Genomic DNA, 19,005 nt, shown 5'->3' with positions numbered 1-19,005 from the left:
AGAGATACCCACAGCTAGTTTGGATAGATAGATAGATAGGTAGGTAGGTAGATAGATAGATAGGTAGATAGATAGATAGATAGATAGATAGATAGATAGATAGATAGATAGACGGATAGATAATAGGCAATCCTGACTAGTCTGTTTATAACCGCAAGATCACTCGCCAAAGTAACAGCTCTGAGGATAAGGATCAGGCCTTAATGTTACCCAGAGAGAGTTCCTTTCACCCTTTCATTCAAGTCCTGGAAATTCAAAGACTGAAGTTAAATCCGGCCATAAAGTTTATTGCTGAGTAATCACACTCTAGTGAGAACAGTCCACTTAAATAAAAAGAATGTTGAAGTAAACACGCAGCTGGGGCCTACCCCACAATGGCAGCCAGCAATATAAGGCAGAAAGGGAGAGAGCAGAGCTAGGGGGATATTTACAATCTTCAATAAACCAAGCCCGTATTTCATAATTTGCAGCACTCTAATGACCTGTAGTCTCTTGTATTAATGCTACAAGTTACAGTCAATTGGTTCGCTTAAAAAAAAAAAAAAAAAAAAAAAAGGAAGTCACAGGAACATATATATGTGTACACACGTACACACCCTTTGTGTACATGAATAGACCAATATTAGACACATATACGCATCTGCACGGTTTTAGACAGAGGTACAAACTGATTTGTACATGCAGGCACACATGCATATAATTTAAATACATTTATATTTATGCAGTTACTTATAGAATCAGGAAAAAGTTATAGCAACGTTATAAATGCACATCCCCAAAACACACTATGCACTCGCAGATGTACATATACACATAGCTAAAGCTTTCTGCACAACCCAATGCAAAAAATATGTATCTAAGCACTCCAGTACACTCTGTGCCATTTTAATACTGGCTCTGATGTGCAACATATTTCACCAATCCAAAGATTATTACCATATCATCACGCCTCCAACTCTATCATGCCTACATAAGATACTGCCTAGATAATATGTAGCTCAATCTATTTTGTTCCCCCCTTTTTTTTAATCGCCTGCAGTAACTACTCTTTGCTAAACAAAACCTCTCCAAACTTGGAGAGTCTATTGGAGCAAAGGAAGTAATTATCTTCTGCGGTAGTCAAAGTGATTAAAGCTAGGCCCCAGAATCCATCTCTGCCAAAGTCGCTTATTGTGGTTTACTTTGATTTGATCGTTAAAATAGAGAGCTAGCTGCTGCGAGTGAAGAGATAGGGGGGAGGTATTTGCAGCACAACCTGGATCATTAGTGCTTGATCCTGCCTCTCGGGCTCGGTGGGACCGTCCTGAAAACCTCCAGGCGGAGAGGAAGGGAAAGAGAAAGAGAAAGAGAAAGAGAAAGACGCGAGAGGCAGCGAGAGCGAGCAGGAGCCTCGGCTTCCCCACTGTACAAATAAACTTTAAGGAACTTGTGCACGAAACTTACCTTTGACTTGCAAGGAGCCATTTTTCACATAGTACTGAGAACTTGTGGTTTGGGTACTTCTGTCCCTAAACCTGACAATTTGAATGGCCAGGAGGCACACGTAGCCTGCAAAAGAGTCAAATGAAGTCCAGCGTCAGTGAGATTATATGTTATGTGGTATATAATGTTGGATGTCAACTCCCCAAAACCATAAAACTTACTTTAATGGCACCACGTGACTTTTTATAGCCAGTGAGCCTATCTGTCTGTGCTATGGATGATTTTACGATCTAATTCATAGACAAAACCCTATTCATTTGGCACCCAAATGTCATATAGCCGGAACTGGGGCTTATAAAGTTTACTGTTTTATAACTTTTAAGGGAAGGCATCAATGTAGCCAGTCAGTAAATGTGCAAATCTTTAGTTGCTCTTAGAAGCTCAGAAGAGTTAACCATTCAAGCTCTGATGGGGTAAGTAACATTACATTTATAGCAAACTAATTCTAGTGAAGAAAACCAAAAATCTTTAAAGGGTGAAGTGTGGAAATGTGGCTAGAGAGGATTACTAATAGGCACAGAGGGCTTGGACATGGCTGTCCTAAAATATACTTAATGAAACCACAGGAGAAATTCTAGAGTGATGCAAACACATCCTGGAGCTCACAGCATATTTTAACAAAGCACATGTTTTGGGGTTTGGATTGTGGTTTGTTTTTTGTTTTTTTTTTTTTTTTTTTTTTTTTTTTTGTGTGTGTGTGTGTGTGTGTGTGTTTTGGTTTTTTGTTTTTTGTTTTCCTTTTCTTTTTTTTTTTTTTTTAATTTAACCATCAGCAAACAGTTAACAGTTGATTCAGCCACAAAGGGTGTTGACTGTGGTCCTGCGATGCAGCTTTCCACCTAGCGAGAAACAAGTAAGGAAGAACTTATGGTCAAACTTTCAATTAAAAATACCGGTAGCGGACAATTCCAGCATCCACCATACGCAACGTGCAGCAGGAGCCAGGTAAAATATTATAACAAACTCTGCACGGGCTAATTTTTTTTTTCCTTTTTCAGAGGCAAATCAGGAAGCACAACTTCTTGCTTTGCACAAATCAGATCACAAAAACTTTACAATAGAAAGTTTATTTTTTTGTTGATTTCCAGTCAGGTTTTTTTAAAAACAAATAATAATAATAATAATAATAATTAAAAAAAAAAAAGCTGATCACAGTTTGCTCAAACAGCCAGACTTTGACTATATTTGTAACTTTGTTCACAAAAAACATACATCACAGAAGCTGCGCTTAATAAGAGCCACTTCTAAGAGTTCGTGCAAAGAGTCATATACAAAGGCACAGCAAGGACATACTGCTTGGAATCACAGTTTTCGTCACAGATTCACTATTCACTACACGTAGGACAAGTTCAGTTGATTTCATCATTTCACCTCTACAACAGCATTAATTACACAGGAATTATATAGGTAGTTTGAATAAAAATATTTTTAACAGCTTGGAGCTATACAGACATTAACACTTGACCACACATGCACAGTTAAGCAGGTTGAGTGCAACACATAACATTTGTACTAAACCGGGGGAGGGTTTCCTTTCTCTCTCTCCTTTTTTTTAAGCTTATTTTTTTTTCTTTTTGTTCTTTTTTGTTTTGTTTTGTTTTGTTTTAACAGTTACTTCAAGTAACACAGCTCGCTTCATATAAATAAGTTAAAACATCTATTATTTTTTTTCCAAGACAAAGCCATTCAAGACAAAGAAATGTACGATAAAAGCAGATCTACTTATACACGCGAGAGAATGGTAATAAACAGGCTCATGATTAAAAGATGAATAAGGGCGACAAGAACAGGGTTTCTTCACAGAAGTAACACAAGGAAGTTTTAGAAAGTCAACTTAGTACTGACATGAGACGACGCAGGGTCAGCTAATACTGCTCAGTACTTTTAATTGATCAAACGCTTAGGGACGGAATGCCCCTCCTGCAGCTGCCATGCTCATACTTTTCAGCTTATTATCCTTTTTCCATTTCATTCTCCTGTTTTGGAACCAGATCTTTATTTGTCTCTCTGAGAGGCAAAGAGCATGTGCTATTTCAATCCTTCTTCTGCGGGTCAGGTATCTATTGAAGTGAAATTCCTTTTCGAGCTCCAAGGTCTGATAGCGGGTGTAAGCAGTCCGAGCCCTTTTCCCTTCTGGTCCCCCTATGTTGTCTGGAAAAGAAAAGTACATGATTTAGATTCTCAGCAGCCTCTCGGAGCCTTCGTGTCTCATTGCAGCTACCAGCAACCAGGACCGTTATTCTCAGTCCTGCTTGGTTTTGTTTCTGGTTTGGATAAACGCTCAACAAGTTTCCCCATCCAGCCCCTCTTAGGAAAGGCTTGGGGGAGGGGGATTTGGTGGTCTCGGTGAGTTTTCGCTTGGATTTGCGATCCGATTTTTTCTAATTTAATTTTTTCAGTTTTTTTTTTTTTTTATTATTATTTTTTTTTTTAATAAGGTTAGTTCTCCCCCATGCCTCCTCCATATAAACTGATTTGGAGGATGTCTCTGCTGATAGCTGGGTTTCAGAGCTGAGAGAGCAAAGCTGAAGCGTGCAGCCCTTTCCCACGGCTGAGCTGGGGAAGGCTCTGGGAGGCAGCGAGCCTCCGGCCGCTCTCCCAGCAGCGAGGGCAGGGCAGGTACCCGGGGCTGAAAGTTGCTTTGCTCCCCCGCACCCCTCAAGCCCTCTACGCCGAGTTTGGGGCGACTCGTCCTCCCCCCTCCCCCACGGCTTCCCAGCAGTGAAAACTGCCCTTCTCGCCCTTTCCTATTCTCTTTTTAATACGTCTAAGCAAAATAAATGGGGTCAGCCGCGCCGTTCCCACTGGAAGATCCCCCATTCAGAGGAGAGCCGGGAGCAGCCTCTGCTCCCGATCTCCCTTCGGCAAGGCTCCTTCTACTCCCCCCGCCGGCGCTGGGAGCCAGGCGGGCGGTGTTTTCGGGGCCAAGAGGTTTTTTTATCCTTTCGGGGGGGACTCGCCCAGAGAAGGGAGCGTGCTTCCCTGCGATCAGAGTTGTGGTGTGCGCGGAGACTGAGACTGCCCGCTCTCACGCCCTCCTCTCCCCCTCTCCCCGACCTTGCTCGGCGCAGCCACCCGGTTTACATTAAATCCTCCTTTTCCTCCAGAGAAATAAAGAAAGAACAGGGTATTTGCTTTACCATGACTTATGTGCAGTTTTCGCATCCAGGGGTAGATCTGGGGCTGTGAAGGCTGGGCTGTGCTTTGGTCGGTCGGGGCACTTGCCTGCTCGCTGCTTGCTGGAGTGTCTTCCTCAGTCCCAGACGAGGTGCCAACCCCGTCTCTGCTGATGTGCGTGTTGCTGCTGGAATTGGACGAAGTGCTGGTGGAGTTGGCGAGGGAGTTTTTCACCCCGTGGTGACTCTCGCTGACAGGCGAACCGGCCACGGCGGTGCAGGGCAGAGGGTCAGGGGGAGGCGAGTGGGAAGACGTCGCGGGCTGGTTGTACCTGGGCTCTGTCGAGGCAGAGGTGGTGTTGGCCGGGTAACTGCGGGGTCTCTCATTGGCACCAAAGTGAGTGGAAGCAGAGCGCCCGACGCTGAGGTCCATGCCATTGTAGCCGTATCCGTACCTGCCGGAGTGCATGCTGGCGGAGTCCCTGTATTGCTCGCTCACCGAGCTGTGATCTCCATAATTATGTAACTGGTAGTCCGGGCCATTTGGATAGCGACCGCAAAATGAGTTTACAAAATAAGAGCTCATTTGTTTTTTGATATGTGTGCTTGATTTGTGGCTCTTGGTCGTTTTGTGCGTCTATAGCACCCTTGCACAATTTATGATGAATTATGGAAATGACTGGGACATGTACTTGGTTCCCTCCTACGTAGGCACCCAAATATGGGGTACGGCTTCACATCACGTGCTTTTGTTGTCCAGTCGTAAATCCTGCCTGATGACCTCTAGAGGTAAACTCGTGCACTGGTGGGGGAGCTGGGAGGGCGCGGGCGGCCCGGGGCGCGCCTCCCGTGCGCGCCGCCGCCGCCGCCGCCCGCCCGTCCGCCGGCCTCCAGCGCCACCCGCTGGCGGCGCGGGGGATGGCGGCGGCTCCGCGGGGTCGGCCCGGGGTGACGGCCCCCGACGGCGGCGCGGAGCGGCGCGGACAGGCGCGGAGCGGAGCGGGGCTCGCCGCCGCCGGCACCGGCACCGGCGGCGAGGCTACGGGGCTGGCGGGCATCCCGCCTCCGAGCCGGTCGCCGGGGAGCTGGGCGTGCAGAGAGCGCTCCGCTTTGTGCCTGCCTTCTCCTCCGTGCAAGGCTTTTTTTACAACTGTTTACAAATCCTGTACGATCCGTTCTCGGATGCTGGCAAGGCTTATGTCCCTTCTACATATATATATGTGTACATAATTTCCCCCACACTTATTCTCGTGCTGGAGCTTTCGAGAGGCAGCCGGGTCCTGCCGATGTGAAATGGCAGATATCTACTAAAGATAAATATCTGCAGCGTTTTTTCCAACTAGAGGGTCAGATTCCGGGCGACTTTACGGCTGCCGTTATTTCATAGCCTCTCGGAGAGAAAAAAAAATCCTCTAAATGCGGTGGTAGCCATTTTGCATTATATTCTCCAGATTTGGCTTTTAAAACATTTAGAGTGGTACCCAAATGGTGCTGCCTACCAAACAAAAGAGTCTCGATGCATATACAAGTGCATTTGTACACAGCTTCACATGCACACTCATGCACACACACTATAATATAGAGAGATGTAACGTATATATTAATCAGTATTTTTTTTTCTGCGCTTATTTTACTTTTACAAATCTCGAAGTGGAAGCATTTTATGGCAGCTATTTTTCTTCAAAGTATCAATTTGTTTTTTCCAGTGCTAAGTAATGTGAATGTGAATTAAGATACCGCAGAAGCAGGAAAGAAAATCCCCAAGTTAATAAGACCTTTTCTTCAAATAAGAAAGAAGGAAGGAAGGAAGGAAGGAAGGAAGGAAGATAGAGTGATAAAGGGAAAAAAAGATCGATCTAAGCTCACGAAACCCCAAGAAATGTAGTCCATAATTCAAAGCCCCTTCAGTGCAGAGCTGAGCTCACCAAAACCTTAGCATAAGCTCAACGGGAACCACAGAAAATTGCCCGCTTCAAAACCTCTTCCCTCGCTTCCCCTGAAGTTTAACACCGAGCTTTTACTTTAATACTATAGTGCAGACTAAGCAGTTTAGCGGCATTTAAAAAAAAAAATCTCCCTGCAATTCATCTTTGCTCTAACTGAAAGTTTATACACAGGGATTTATAAAACATTTTCTAAAAGAAATTTTCTTATTTTTGCTATTTAAATATCTTATACATAACTAAGACTTTTTTCTCCCCTGCGGATCATAAACTCCCAAACACAGAATAGCGAGGTGGCCCGCCGTAACGGGAGCTAGCAAAAACATAAACCAAACATTTTTGAAAATCTCTTGTCTTTCTACAACATAAGCATTTCTAATCTAAAAAAAAAATATATATATAAAAAATAATTTGCTTTTCTCACACAAACACACCAGGGACACCCACCCACTTACCCATTTGAGATGCTAATCTCAAACATTTAAAATTCTGGGCCAATTCTATAATGCTTTAACCGACGCCATATACGCTTTAGGAAGGTGGTTACATACATACATGCCTGTAGCTCGAAAGCTGGGGCTTCCACATATATTAGAGTAAGTCACAGATGATTGCAAATATACATCTTTTAACCAAGCCTTTTGGGGATTAATAGACTGTGACAAACCTATAGGATTTCAGTAGCAGAAGGAACACAAGGTAAATAATAATAATAGTAATAGTAGTAAGCACTAAGGAAAGGCCTGGTAGCGTTTATTAAACGTGGTTCTACTCCCCTGACTTTTCCTCTGTTTCTTCGCTGCTGGGCTGTGTGGAATTTATGAATTTGTTTTCCTTTTTCCATTTCATCCGCCTGTTTTGAAACCATATTTTAATCTGGCGTTCAGTAAGGCAGAGAGCGTTTGCAATCTCAATACGTCGTCTTCGGGTTAAGTATCTGTTAAAATGAAATTCCTTCTCTAACTCTAGCGTTTGGTATCTGGTGTAAGTTTGCCTCCCTCGTCTCCCATGTGTTCCATATACTGTACCTGTAGAAGTAAAGACAAAACGATCGCATTGGACAGGGCCCAGTGATTTCAGACCAGAAAGAGCGATTAGTATATTCTGCCTCCTTTTGCAGACACAATCACGGGGAGTGGGGGAAGCTGCTCTGGTTTCCTGGAGGCTTTTAAATTTTTTTTTTTTTTTTTTTTTAATTCTCTCTTTTCTCCTGCTTGACGAGGTGTAAATGCAGATGTGCAGTGTGCTTACGGTGGCGGGGTAAGTGGGATACAAAGAGGCTTTAAGGTGGACCTAGGGAAGGTGCAGGAGGTAGCACGGTGCGAGTCTCTGAGCAGAGGCTGCTCCGTGCGCGCTGGGAGCCTGGGCGCTCACACAGGCACAGGCACACGTGTGCTATCCAGCAAGCCTCACGCATGTGTCTGTGCGTGTGTGTAAGCACGCACATGTGGCTGTGTTGACACAAACACACAGCCATTGCCATGGCCGGCACTACAGAAGTATAATTATAGACACGAGCTAAAGATCATAGAAGAGCGTTTTGCCATTGGCTCTGGAATTTATTGCTCTTGAATGCAAAGCAGCATCGGAATGATCTTGCTAAAAGTTTAATTTTCAAAAAAAGGAGTGAGACCCACCCTGCAGCAAACATAAACTCGGGAGGATGGGAGAGAAGGCGAGTCATTAGCAAACACTTGAAGTAAACGTTTAAATTTGGGATTATAAAAATAAATGTCACCCCAGTACAACCCTCCCACTCCACCCCCACCCCCCATTCCCCCAGCACCACTCCTGTACAGAATAGTTCAATTATGTGTAGTTCACTCCTAAGTCTGAAAAAATTCGCGATGCCATGGAAGTGCGCCCACGGCCCCAGAAACGTGCTCTCAATATCCAATACTCACAGACTAATGAGCTGGGGGAGGGGGGCGAGTTGGAATGTACCACAAATGCTTTGGATCCTCAGTACAGAGGGCATGTTCCATGCATCGCTCTCTGACAACGAAGAAGCAGAGCAGAGGCTTTGGGATGGCTTTAAGAGGTAGATAAAAGTGCTTTGTTCCTTTTAATTTTTTTTCGCCCTACTTTCCAAGGATTGCCCTGTAACTTTCACCAGTAAACCTACATACTGGGATTTTGGCCACCATTCCCTGTGTGCCAACGTGCCAGGTCTAAACCTGCGAAGGTTTCATGTTACATATTGCTCTGCAGGAGCCGTGTTTCTCCAGAAATCTGGACTTTATCTAGAAAAAAAAAAAAAAAAAAAAAAAAAAGAAAAAAAAAAAAGAAAAAAAAAAAAAGAAAGTTTTCCTTTTCCTCCCCTCTCCGCCCTTGACTGCACCGAGATGCCTTACCAGCGCAGGAGTTCATCCGCTGCATCCAGGGGTAAACAGGGCTCGTGTACTTCCGGTCGGTGCCTTCGTCATTTATAATTTTGGCTTGGCCGCCGCTGGTTTTGTACTGTTGATCGGGAGAAAAGTGCAGGTAGTCCCCGGGCCCCCTCTGTTTGCCACTGCCGGAAGGAGAGGCGCTACTAATGTCCTTGTCCGAATAAAAACAAGAGGCTCCGTACTCATAGGAAGCCCGACTGCAAGCAATGACGGTGTTGGACTGTTGGTAGAAACAAGGTGAGGTGTAAGTCTTGTCCTGCAGGCTGCTTGCCCCGTACGAAGCCGGAAAATGCCTGAGAGCATCATAGCCCGCCGGGTACAGGGGGATCTGCCCGAGGAAGGAGTCCTGGCCTCCGGGCAGGCTCCCCGGGAAAGTGGGATTCACAAAATAGGAACTCATTTGCTCTCCCCCTCTCCCGGACCGTGATTTGTTGTGTATTAGTACATCTGGCGATAACTATTAGGAGTCATCGAAGTGGTTTGTTTCTGGATGGCCGAGCGCCAAAAGCGACAGCAGAAAATAGGAGCAGCTGACGGCGGGGCGGCCAATGGGAGAGCGCGCGGCGCCCGCTCCCCCGGGGCCGCCGCCACCGCGCCGCCAACTTACCGGCAGCCCCGGCCCCGCCGCGCCGCCCCGCGCCCCCCGCACCGCGCCGCGCAGCCCGCGGGACCGGCCGCGCCCCCGCCGCGGCACCGCCCCTGCGCGGGAAAATAATCCAATAATAATAACAACAGTAGCAGCGGCAATTCCCGGCAGCGCGGGCGGTGCGGGAGCGGGTAACGGGGCTGCTGGAGGTGTGTGGAGGGGGGCGCCCTTAAAAGTTGGAGGCCCCACGACAAGGGAGTCGCGCAACCCCGTGGGAAGAGTGGGCGAACCGCCCCCGGCGCTCCGGCGGAGGGAAGGAGGAGGGAGGGAAGGAGACGGCAGTGGAGGATGCTGCGAAGGGAAACTTTGGAGCGGAGGGAGCACGTGAAAGGGGGAGCGGAGCGCCGCGCAGCGTGGGGGGCGAGGGCGGGGGGCGGCCTCTCTCTATTTTGCCCTCGCGATGCCTCAACTGCACCCAAGGATTTTTAAGTTATTCTAAAACGTATCTATTTATCCATTCAGCCGAAAATTGCCCTTCCTCTAAGGCTTCCCTTCGGAGCTCAGGGAGCCCGCCCCAGCGCCGAATCCAGCTTTTGTGGGAGAGCCTAACGCGTTCTGCAATGGAAGAGGTTTCGTATCTTAATGAACATGCCCATAATTAGGAGGTTGAGGCGGTGGCCTTCTGGAGAGTGGGGTTTTTGATTTGCACCAAGTGCCCGAGGAGGCCTCGGGAAGAGCCGCATGGGCTCCCGGCGCCCCCCGGCAGCTCAGATGAAGTTCCATGTGTCTCTTCTCAAGACTACCCTCCTCCCGCCAGAGTAGAGCCGAGAGAATCAAACATTCAAATTCAAAAACGAGCCAGTAGGACTATTCCTAATTAATACAACCCCTCTAATGAGTCAGCAGAAGCCAATCGGTTTCGTTGTTGCTCCGAATAATTTGATTAAACGTGGATTTGTGTCTTTAAGAGGGGAAGAACAATACACGAAACAAACATTTCCACCTTCATTTTTCAATATGGCAGTTACCCCATAGCGGAAATATAATTCTTGGCCCAGGGCTCGGACAGTAACTGTTCTGATGAAATTCGCTGATGCGGGTTTAATTCAGCCGTAACCCTGCAGTTCCTGCAGATAACATAAGGTTGTCCATTCCAATATGTGTTTACTCATAATCCGTGCCCATTACAACAGATTGAATAGACTAATTTTAAACGCGCTCTGTCACGTAAAGTGACATTCGTACGAGCACCGTTTCCTAAAGCAGCTTTCAAAGGAGAGTTTTGTTGTTGTTGGGAGACTATTTGTCTCATTTCCGGGGGCAGATTACGATACCTATAAAACAGTAGTGAGTTAAAACATCGCTCCACAATAGTTTGTATTGTTTGCAGTCTCAGCTGGACTTTCACATTCAGATGTTGATTGCCTTCGGGTTTTTTTTCAACTTCCTTAACCTCTTCAGCCCAGCTAATCAACAAACACACCTGGTAGAATTACAGCTCACTAACTGCATGCTTTGAGAGGTCATTTCAGAAACATGTATTTCCTGAAAAGCAGATTTCTCCGGGAAAATAGGGGGTTTTTCTACTCAGTGAGAGCAGAGTTTTAAAAGGAGGAAATACCAGCAAGCAAGCACTCATACACAGCATACTAAATGCGAAAAGGCTTTTAAAAGCATATTTTCGCCAGTTTAAGTCAGAACGAAAACGCACCACGAAAAAAAGGATACTCGGGACAAACCTACCCCACCGGCCTTACTTCCAAAAAGTTGTGGGCAGACGATCTTTTGTTTGAATCCATCACACAAAAACCAAAATAAAATTTAAAATAAAAATTGCTCCAGGCTTAGTTATATTTACATTTCGTAGCATGGGTTACAGTCTAATTTCCCCCCACCCCACCCCCACCCCCCTTCATTTCTTCTTGTTTCTTTCTCGTTTTTCAAGTTACTGTTTGTGTCCAAACCAAGTTGTGAAAGCCTGACCGCAGGCAGCGAAAATATTTATTTGCCGATCCCATAGTACGAAAAGGAATGAAATCTGAACGTTTGCCTGACTGGGTCGTGTTCGAGTAGTTACAGTGACAGCCAAGCAATCTGCACCGCAATCTCTGCTTCAGTCACATTCAGGCGTCCTTTCCGCTCCTCCCCCTACCCCAGAAAACCCCGAATCACAACAATCTGCTGCCCCCCAAGACTGCCGAGGAAATGTCCTATCTGGACACATTTCACAGCAGTTTTCCTTCACCGTTCGCGCCCCCACTCTGAAAAGCAGAAAGAAAGCCAGTCGCTGCATTTTGCCACCGCAACAGTCACACTTCGCGATACCTGTGTATTTCATACCCCGTTTATTTGTTTTCCTAATTCCACGCACCCAGCACCTCCTCTACAGAACATTTCGCCTTCCTGCTCCCGCCGAAAACGTGTCCGCGACCCCAGACACTTTCGGATACAGGTGCGGGAGTAGTTATCCTCTTAAGCTTAAAAGCCTCCTTCTCTTCGTATATAAAACCACTTTCAAATCATTCTCGTGCTCACAAGCGTCATCAAAACCAACCTTTAACTAATAGCTCCTAATCCAAACAGTTTGGGCAAGGCGGACCGTTGTTTAGACTGGCGGGGTACAGAGAGCCTGGCTGGGGGGATGCGAGCGGGTCCTCCCCAGCCGGCTCCCACCGTGGTAACTTGCAGTTGACACACACCGAGGTAGAATCGAAGGGGAAGGGGAGTGGGCAGAGCCGGTCCTGCCGGAATATTTTGCCTGGGGCCGAGCTCCGAAACTCCCACAGAAAAAAAAAAAAAGTAGGCCGCATTATATTTATTTTTTTCCTCTTGGTCTTTTATTTGGGCTCCCCCGAGCAGCGCAGGCTGCCAGCGCTGCTCTTCCAGGGACTGCGGGGGCCGCTGCGCTCCGCGCCCGCCTCCGCCATCCCGCCACGCCGTGGCAGCACTGAGCACCCGCGACCCGCAATAAATAATCCGGCGCTCACTGCAGCTCCAGTCCGGCGGATACCGCAATGCAATGCAAATGCAGTGCTTTATCAGCCCGGCGGCACCGGCAGAGCCGGGGCCGCCGTGTAAAGCCTTCCGAGCGGCTCTTTCGCCGTGAGGAGGCGGGAGCGGAGCCGAGCGGCAGCGGAGGGGGGTCCCGGGGGCGCCGTCCCCGGGCCCTCGCTGCCCCCCGCCGGCACACACCGCGGGGCACCGGCCCGCCGGCCGCCGCTCCCCCGCCCCAGCGCCGCACCGTAACAGTCACAACAAGGAGAGAAAGGGGGGGGGAAGCTCCGTCTCCGGCGCTAAAATGGGTTTAGCCGCCGCGAAGCCCGCTCCGCGCACCCGAGGCGCTCAAGCCGCCCACGCCGCGAACCGCCGGCAAAGGACCCACGGCGGGGCAAGGGATTTATGCAGGCAGCGCTTGATCTGATAAAGAAAATCTGACATCGCGTTTGTTCCCCCCCCCCCACTCCCCCCGTCTAGAAATAACCTTCCTCACGGACACGGCAGAGAAGCTAGGAGACATTGTGCTGTTTGTTGTTTTTTTTTTTTTTTTTTTTAAGGAAATAGAAAAAAATAAATAATATCTAAATTTCGTCAATTGCAAATTAAATTTAAGCTAATGAATTAATGCTGCGAATTAGTATTTTAAAAATGTTTGGGGATATCACTTTTTTTCCCTCGTGCTGGGAAAAAAAATCCCCTCTACTGATGCTGTAAAATTGAATGATTAGAAAATAACCTGAACGTCACAACATCCCCCTGCTTAATGCAAAAAGAAATCAACTTCGTGAAAAAAAAAAAAATTCAACGGTTTCCTTGCTAAATCACAGAAAATAAACATTTTATTTAGAAATATTTTTGCATGCACTGCTTAAGTTAAAATCAACTGAGCTGCAGCCATCTCTATTTTTGGCCGGTAACATTTCCATTTGGTTTAATTGCACATGTCTAATATTTAAACGTATTAAGCCATTTTTCCCTGCTTACAGTAGTGTCATATACATTTCTCACCTTTTAGGTTCTGGCTCACAGGAGCCCCTGCGACTTTGACAGCTGTCGCTTTGGCTGCACAGGAGACGAATCGCCCTCCTTTTGGTGCCAGAAGAAGCAGGAAATTAGCCAGGTTGCAAGTTGAAAATCTGCCACGCCAGTGCTTTGAATCCAATATGCCACACCTTCCAGCGGGGGAACTGGAAATTGCCATCCCGGATCTGTGTTCTAGGCGGCTGCTTATGCCGAACCTCAGCACACTTTGTTCACTATTGCCTTACAAAGAACAAATGAAATGGGGATTGAAAGCCAGAGAGATCCGAAGCAGGACAGAGCTCAGCAAAAGAATGCGGCTCTATTCTCGCAAGGGAAATTATAAAAAAGTTCATGTTCACGGTTACCATCCACATGACCGACAACGACCAATGGAAAAACCGAACAACTCATAAAGTTGTATTGCAAAGTTGTAAATTTTCATAAACAACAACGGATTTATGGCCTTTTCCTCATCACTAAGAAGAGGCAGGTCTTAGAGAGGCGCCATCTTACCACAGAGGCAGCCCTGGAGTTTTTTAAAAGACCTGGACTTTGTGCTAATTTTATTAAAATTACAATTAGTGCGCTGACTAGGAATGGAGCGTAGTAGAAAAAAGGGAACTTCAGCACAAGTAATGCTCCAGGTCTTACCTCTATTTATCCGGCCGAATAAAAGGACTTTTCAGGTTCGATTTTTTTTCCCTTTTAATTAGAAAAAAATAAAATGGGGCAATATTAGATCTCATTGACATTATGTGGTACCTGGCAAAAATAAGACGTTTTCTAAAGCGGGGCAGTTTTCCCCCATTTTCGTGCTACCGTGATGCCCCCTGGCCCCCGAAAGCCGCACACACAAACCACACATGCACCCGATCAGATCATTTACACTTGGAAGTTTCGTCTTTCACTTTCTGTTCATTAGAAAATATTCTTTCGCTGCATGCGATTTCGACTTGATCGCCGATCGTCTGGACTGGGGTTATGACTGCAAGAGGACACGGGAACACGGTGGAAGGAAGCTCTCCCATAAAGAAGGCTTTCCGCTTTATTAATCAACAACGCTAGGGAAAAAAATCATGAAGTCGAGATAGAGATATTGACTGATTCCTATCAATTCATCACCTTGATTTCTTTTTGGTTTTCTTTTCTTTTTTTTTTTTTTTTTTTTCCCTTTCTGATTACCGGGAAAAAAAATTGTTTAGATGCTCTAATTTCTTTATTAGTCTATGTAATATATTTTTGTTACTTCCTTCGAACTGGTTCCTTAATAAAGAAACACAATTCATTGCCAACAAGCATATTTATTTTCTGTGTAACATAAAACACATTTATCGTGGGAGATAGTTGAACACGGCATCACTTCCAAAGAGAGTTCACAGACATTTTTTTTCCCACTTCCAATACTTACACGGCATATCCAAATGTTCACAACGAACACACCGAAACACATTGTAACATACAATTTGTGAATAAATTTTAGCCAAACCTTCAAGACGGATTTATACAGAGTTCTTAACAATACATCATGCTACAAAGTTTCCAAATTAATTACATACTTCTCAATTTATGACATGATCTTACAAATGAGGTTCAAGACGAATATAAATGACAAAAAAATTACAATATCTTCTATTGTAGGAAAATTCATGGTATTACATATTAACACGTTCAGATAATCAGGACAAACAGTTTGTGATTTTTTTTTTTTTTAAGGTGGTTACATGATCATTTAAATTCACTTTTCAAAGAACACTTTCCGCTATATTAAGTAAGATCAACGTAGAATAAGAAAACGGCCTTTAGCAGAAGCAGCTGAAGGTAGAAGCCAAAGGGAGATATTAAACCGCTTTCTACAATATTGGCGTGTGTTTGCTTCCTCTCTCAGAATAGCAAAGAATCGAGAACAAAGATATATTGCAGCATATGGTTTTCATTTATAATTGCTTTGGAATAAATATATTATTTTAAATTTAAATATATTCAGACTTTTCAGTACCAAATTCTATACCAAAGCTATTGATGCGTGCTTTACGAATGACTACACTTACATGTCTAAAAGCATTTTGCGATTCACATTAGTAATCTTGTAACATCCTTTTGACTACTAAAATACAGTATACTTTCGAAGATAGGTAGGCAGAGCAAGATATATAGGTAGGTAGTCTGGAAAATAGGTAGTACAAATAATTGCTGTAGATTGTAGTGGTTTGTGGAACATTTCCCCCCCTTATTTGCTGTTTAATCTTTTGTTAGTGTAGCTGTTACTTCTGATACTTTTCTAACAACAATTAAAAAAAAAGAAAACAAAAAGAGAAGTGCAGAGCTACTTATTCAAAATTAGGTAGTTTTTCTTAATGTGAGCCTAATGCACTTTCCCCCTTACACATGATTGGGACTATGGAGTCAGGTAGTTACTTCGGAAGGTCACGGTTTACTATCTGTGCAAGCAGCAGTTCTCCCACTGAAATGTCCCCTGAAGAAACCCACCCAGGTTTGAGTTAATGAAGATTAAAAAAAAAAAAAATGCTGATTGTAAGATATTCTTAGGAGATATTACCGAAAGGTTCGGCATAGGGCAGGTTTGGGGAATATGGAAGAGTGGAGAGAAGGCTGGAAAACCAACCCCAGAAATGTTTGTATGTTTGCAAACGCTTGCTTTCAAGATGATTACTAAAGGGAACTAATTTAATTTTTAATAAAAAGTCTCTCTTTTTTTTTTTCCTTTTCTCCTTTAAAGGGAGCTTTTCCAACTGTCATGTGCACACACTATTCTAAGAGATCACTTCCTCGAGTGGGACTCCTTAGTCCTCCTCCTCTTCGTCTTCTTCCACTTTCTCGACAGAGGCTGCTGCTGACGTGGGCTCGTTGGGAGCCGGGGTGCTGGAGCTCTCCTCCTTGTGCTCCTTCTTCCACTTCATCCTCCGGTTTTGGAACCAGATTTTGATCTGCCTCTCCGTCAGGCAGAGGGCATGGGCGATCTCTATCCTTCGCCGCCGAGTCAGATAACGATTGAAGTGGAATTCCTTCTCCAGCTCCAGAGTCTGGTAGCGGGTGTAGGTCTGGCGCCCTCGCTTCCTATCTGGACCTGAAAACAGGCATACACACGGCCATGAGTAAGACAAGAAGAGAAGTGGAAAGTTTTCTCGGCTTATTTTTCTTATTGATGTTTTAAATAAATAAATAAATAAATAAATATACAAACAAAAAAGTGGCCGAGCCAGAGTGAACGATCCCCTTCTTCGACTTCCACCCTACCCCCCACTTTGCCCTAACAAAGACATTTCAGCCACACGACCTGCCCTGCTCAGGCAGGGCAAAAATTAAGTTGCTCGAGACCTAGGAAAAGTGAAGAGAAAGCCTTCAGGAGAGGAGGTGGGGGAGGAAATTGCTTTTGGGAGGAGGAACTTTTCCCCCAGGCGATGTATTTCCCTAAAACCTTCCAGACTTTCACGTTTCGCAAGGGGAAATAAAAAGCTGGAAGGCTGGGCCGTATTTATTTTATTTTAATGTCGTGGGCTCCCCCCACCCATCCCGCCTGGATCGTAAACAATACATAGCATTTAGCTCCAGAAGAGAGCTCTCCTTTTTCACACACACTCTCGTGCCCCAGTCCCCCCCTCCCCCCTCCGTTTTCCTGTTTAGTACATTTCTATAGATTCTTATCTCCGTGGAAAGGGCAGGGGGGACGAGAGTGGCACGTCTCGGCAACGCGAGCTGGCAAAGTCCACAACACGCCGTCCCTCGCTCCTAAACGCCTCTGTCCCCTCCGCCTCGCCCAGCGAGCGGGATTTTTTTTTTTTCCCAACTTCGACAAGAGGGCAGGGGAGACGCTTATCCGTGGGGGCTCTGGGAGCCCGCAGCCAACGCTCCGCTTTTTCATAGCAAACAGCGCAAATCAACTCAATGCTAAAATTCCATAGCAAATGGAGTTAAATAAATTTACGAGGCTAGAACCCATTAATTGGGCAATAAAAAGTTTTATGATACTCATTTACATACAATGCCACGGGCTTTCTACGCAATGGCGCCTCGGCTATAATTAAAACCATAAAGGCTGTGCTGACAGTAATCCTGGCGACACGCTTTGCCTGGCTGCCACGGCTCCGAGCCCTCTCCGCTCGCCCCTACCTGAAGACCTCATCCAGGGGTATATCCGGAAATTAGGCTCAGCCTGGTTGTGCAGGTTGCTTTCCTCCGCTTTCTCACAGCTGGGTTTGGTTAGCTCATTGCAGAGGACGGGAATGTTCTGATCAAAAGAGGAACAATGCAGGTTGTAGGCATCAGAGCCCAGGCTGTATCCGGAAGAGAACGGGCTTTGATATATGGTACTGTTCACATTGTACAAGCCGGGCATGGAGGAGGCGAAGGCACCCGCGCCTGGTCCATAGCCGCTTCTCTGGGAGTTGCTTGCAAAGGAGCAAGAAGTAGGCTCCGCATTTTGGAAAAGAGAAGCCCCCGCCGTATATTTGCTAAAAAGCGCATTCACATAATACGAAGAGCTCATAATTTTGACCTGTGATTTGTTGTCCGGCAGGCTTCAGTGTCGGTTTTACGAGGTAGCGTGATATATGATAACATTACACCCCCAGATTTACACCAAACCCCATTTTCTTTTGGACTGAGCTGCCCGGAGCACGTGACCGGTCATGTGACGCCGCCCGCCAATCCCCGCCCGCCTCACAGGTGGTGCCGGCCGGGGCCCGACGGCGCCCGGCCATGGACAGGCCGGGGCCCGCCAGCGCCCTCAGCGCCGCCAGCGCCCCCGGCCGCCGCCCGCTCGGCCCCGGCGCCGCCGCACCCCGCCCGCTCGCCGGCGGACCGCGGGCCGTTGGGAGAAATCACATTTTCAGGCTTGAAATATGTATATGTATGGCTAGCTCTATGCGTCAGGTCTAAGGGAGGCGGCTCGTCGTCCGCCCCCCCCGCCCCCCCGCGCTGTGTCGGCGCAATGGCAAGGAGCGAGGAGCGGCGGTAGCCCTGCCACACGGCTTGCCGGGGCACCGCTCCGCTCCCGAGGGCTGCCCAGCCGTGGCAAGCAAGGAGCTTCCCAGCAGTCAGCCCCCGAGCGGGGGAAAAGCACAGTCGCCCTCCCCGGGAAAAGGAAAGGAGGAAAAACCCACCCCAAAAAACCCCACCAAACCACCAAGCAAACAACGACGTCCAACTAAACAAAAAACTCCCACCCAACAGCAGAACACACGATACACCCCTACCACCCTCCAGAAATAATAGAAAAAAAAAAATAGAAAGAAAGAAAAAAGGTCTCAACTTTCTGAATGTCTCAATAAGTAAATACAGCATAACCCGAAACTCCAGAGTTGAAGAAATCGCCTGCGAATGGCTTCAAATCGCCGCCGCCTGTTTCCTGCCCGAGTTACCTTTCCGCCCTACATACCTTGCAGTCCAGAGCGTTAGGCGGCAGCGATACGCTCGGGTGACGGGGAGAGTTGCTGCTTTTCTAAACACTG

General features: G+C 46.5%; 3 protein-coding genes across 3 annotated transcripts; all 3 read right to left on the bottom strand.

Annotated features, from left to right (window-relative positions):
- Positions 1-2,518: 2,518 nt before the first annotated feature.
- On the bottom strand, positions 2,519-5,419 carry HOXA5 (homeobox A5). Its single transcript, XM_021538196.3, has 2 exons — positions 4,623-5,419; positions 2,519-3,633 (listed from the first exon to the last, which is right to left on the bottom strand). Exons 1-2 carry the CDS (start codon positions 5,182-5,184, stop codon positions 3,383-3,385), a joined length of 813 nt encoding a protein of 270 aa, XP_021393871.1. The 5' UTR covers positions 5,185-5,419; the 3' UTR covers positions 2,519-3,382.
- Positions 5,420-7,174: 1,755 nt separating this feature from the next.
- On the bottom strand, positions 7,175-9,353 carry HOXA6 (homeobox A6). The gene is made up of 2 exons (XM_021538197.1): positions 8,896-9,353; positions 7,175-7,569 (listed from the first exon to the last, which is right to left on the bottom strand). Exons 1-2 carry the CDS (start codon positions 9,329-9,331, stop codon positions 7,310-7,312), a joined length of 696 nt encoding a protein of 231 aa, XP_021393872.1. The 5' UTR covers positions 9,332-9,353; the 3' UTR covers positions 7,175-7,309.
- A 5,469-nt stretch (positions 9,354-14,822) lies between these two features.
- On the bottom strand, positions 14,823-18,127 carry HOXA7 (homeobox A7). Its single transcript, XM_021538193.2, has 2 exons — positions 17,666-18,127; positions 14,823-16,622 (listed from the first exon to the last, which is right to left on the bottom strand). The coding sequence occupies exons 1-2, from the start codon at positions 18,039-18,041 to the stop codon at positions 16,339-16,341; spliced, it is 660 nt and encodes a 219-aa protein (XP_021393868.1). The 5' UTR covers positions 18,042-18,127; the 3' UTR covers positions 14,823-16,338.
- Between the last annotated feature and the right edge of the window lie 878 nt (positions 18,128-19,005).

This window comes from Lonchura striata, chromosome 1 (assembly GCF_046129695.1).
Source record: "Lonchura striata isolate bLonStr1 chromosome 1, bLonStr1.mat, whole genome shotgun sequence".
Taxonomy (NCBI): domain Eukaryota; kingdom Metazoa; phylum Chordata; class Aves; order Passeriformes; family Estrildidae; genus Lonchura; species Lonchura striata.
Note: the sequence above shows the minus strand (reverse complement) of the source record. Positions and strands in the feature narration are given on the sequence as shown.

Coding starts and splice junctions, on each gene's coding strand:
- HOXA5 (XM_021538196.3), bottom strand. CDS start 5,184: ATGAGCTCTTATTTTGTAAACTCATTTTGCGGTCGCTATCCAAATGGC. Junction 3,634..4,622: donor AAAACTGCACATAAGTCATG/GTAAAGCAAATA, acceptor TTTCTTTTCCAG/ACAACATAGGGGGACCAGAA.
- HOXA6 (XM_021538197.1), bottom strand. CDS start 9,331: ATGAGTTCCTATTTTGTGAATCCCACTTTCCCGGGGAGCCTGCCCGGA. Junction 7,570..8,895: donor GCGGATGAACTCCTGCGCTG/GTAAGGCATCTC, acceptor TTACTTCTACAG/GTACAGTATATGGAACACAT.
- HOXA7 (XM_021538193.2), bottom strand. CDS start 18,041: ATGAGCTCTTCGTATTATGTGAATGCGCTTTTTAGCAAATATACGGCG. Junction 16,623..17,665: donor CCCCTGGATGAGGTCTTCAG/GTAGGGGCGAGC, acceptor GCCTGTTTTCAG/GTCCAGATAGGAAGCGAGGG.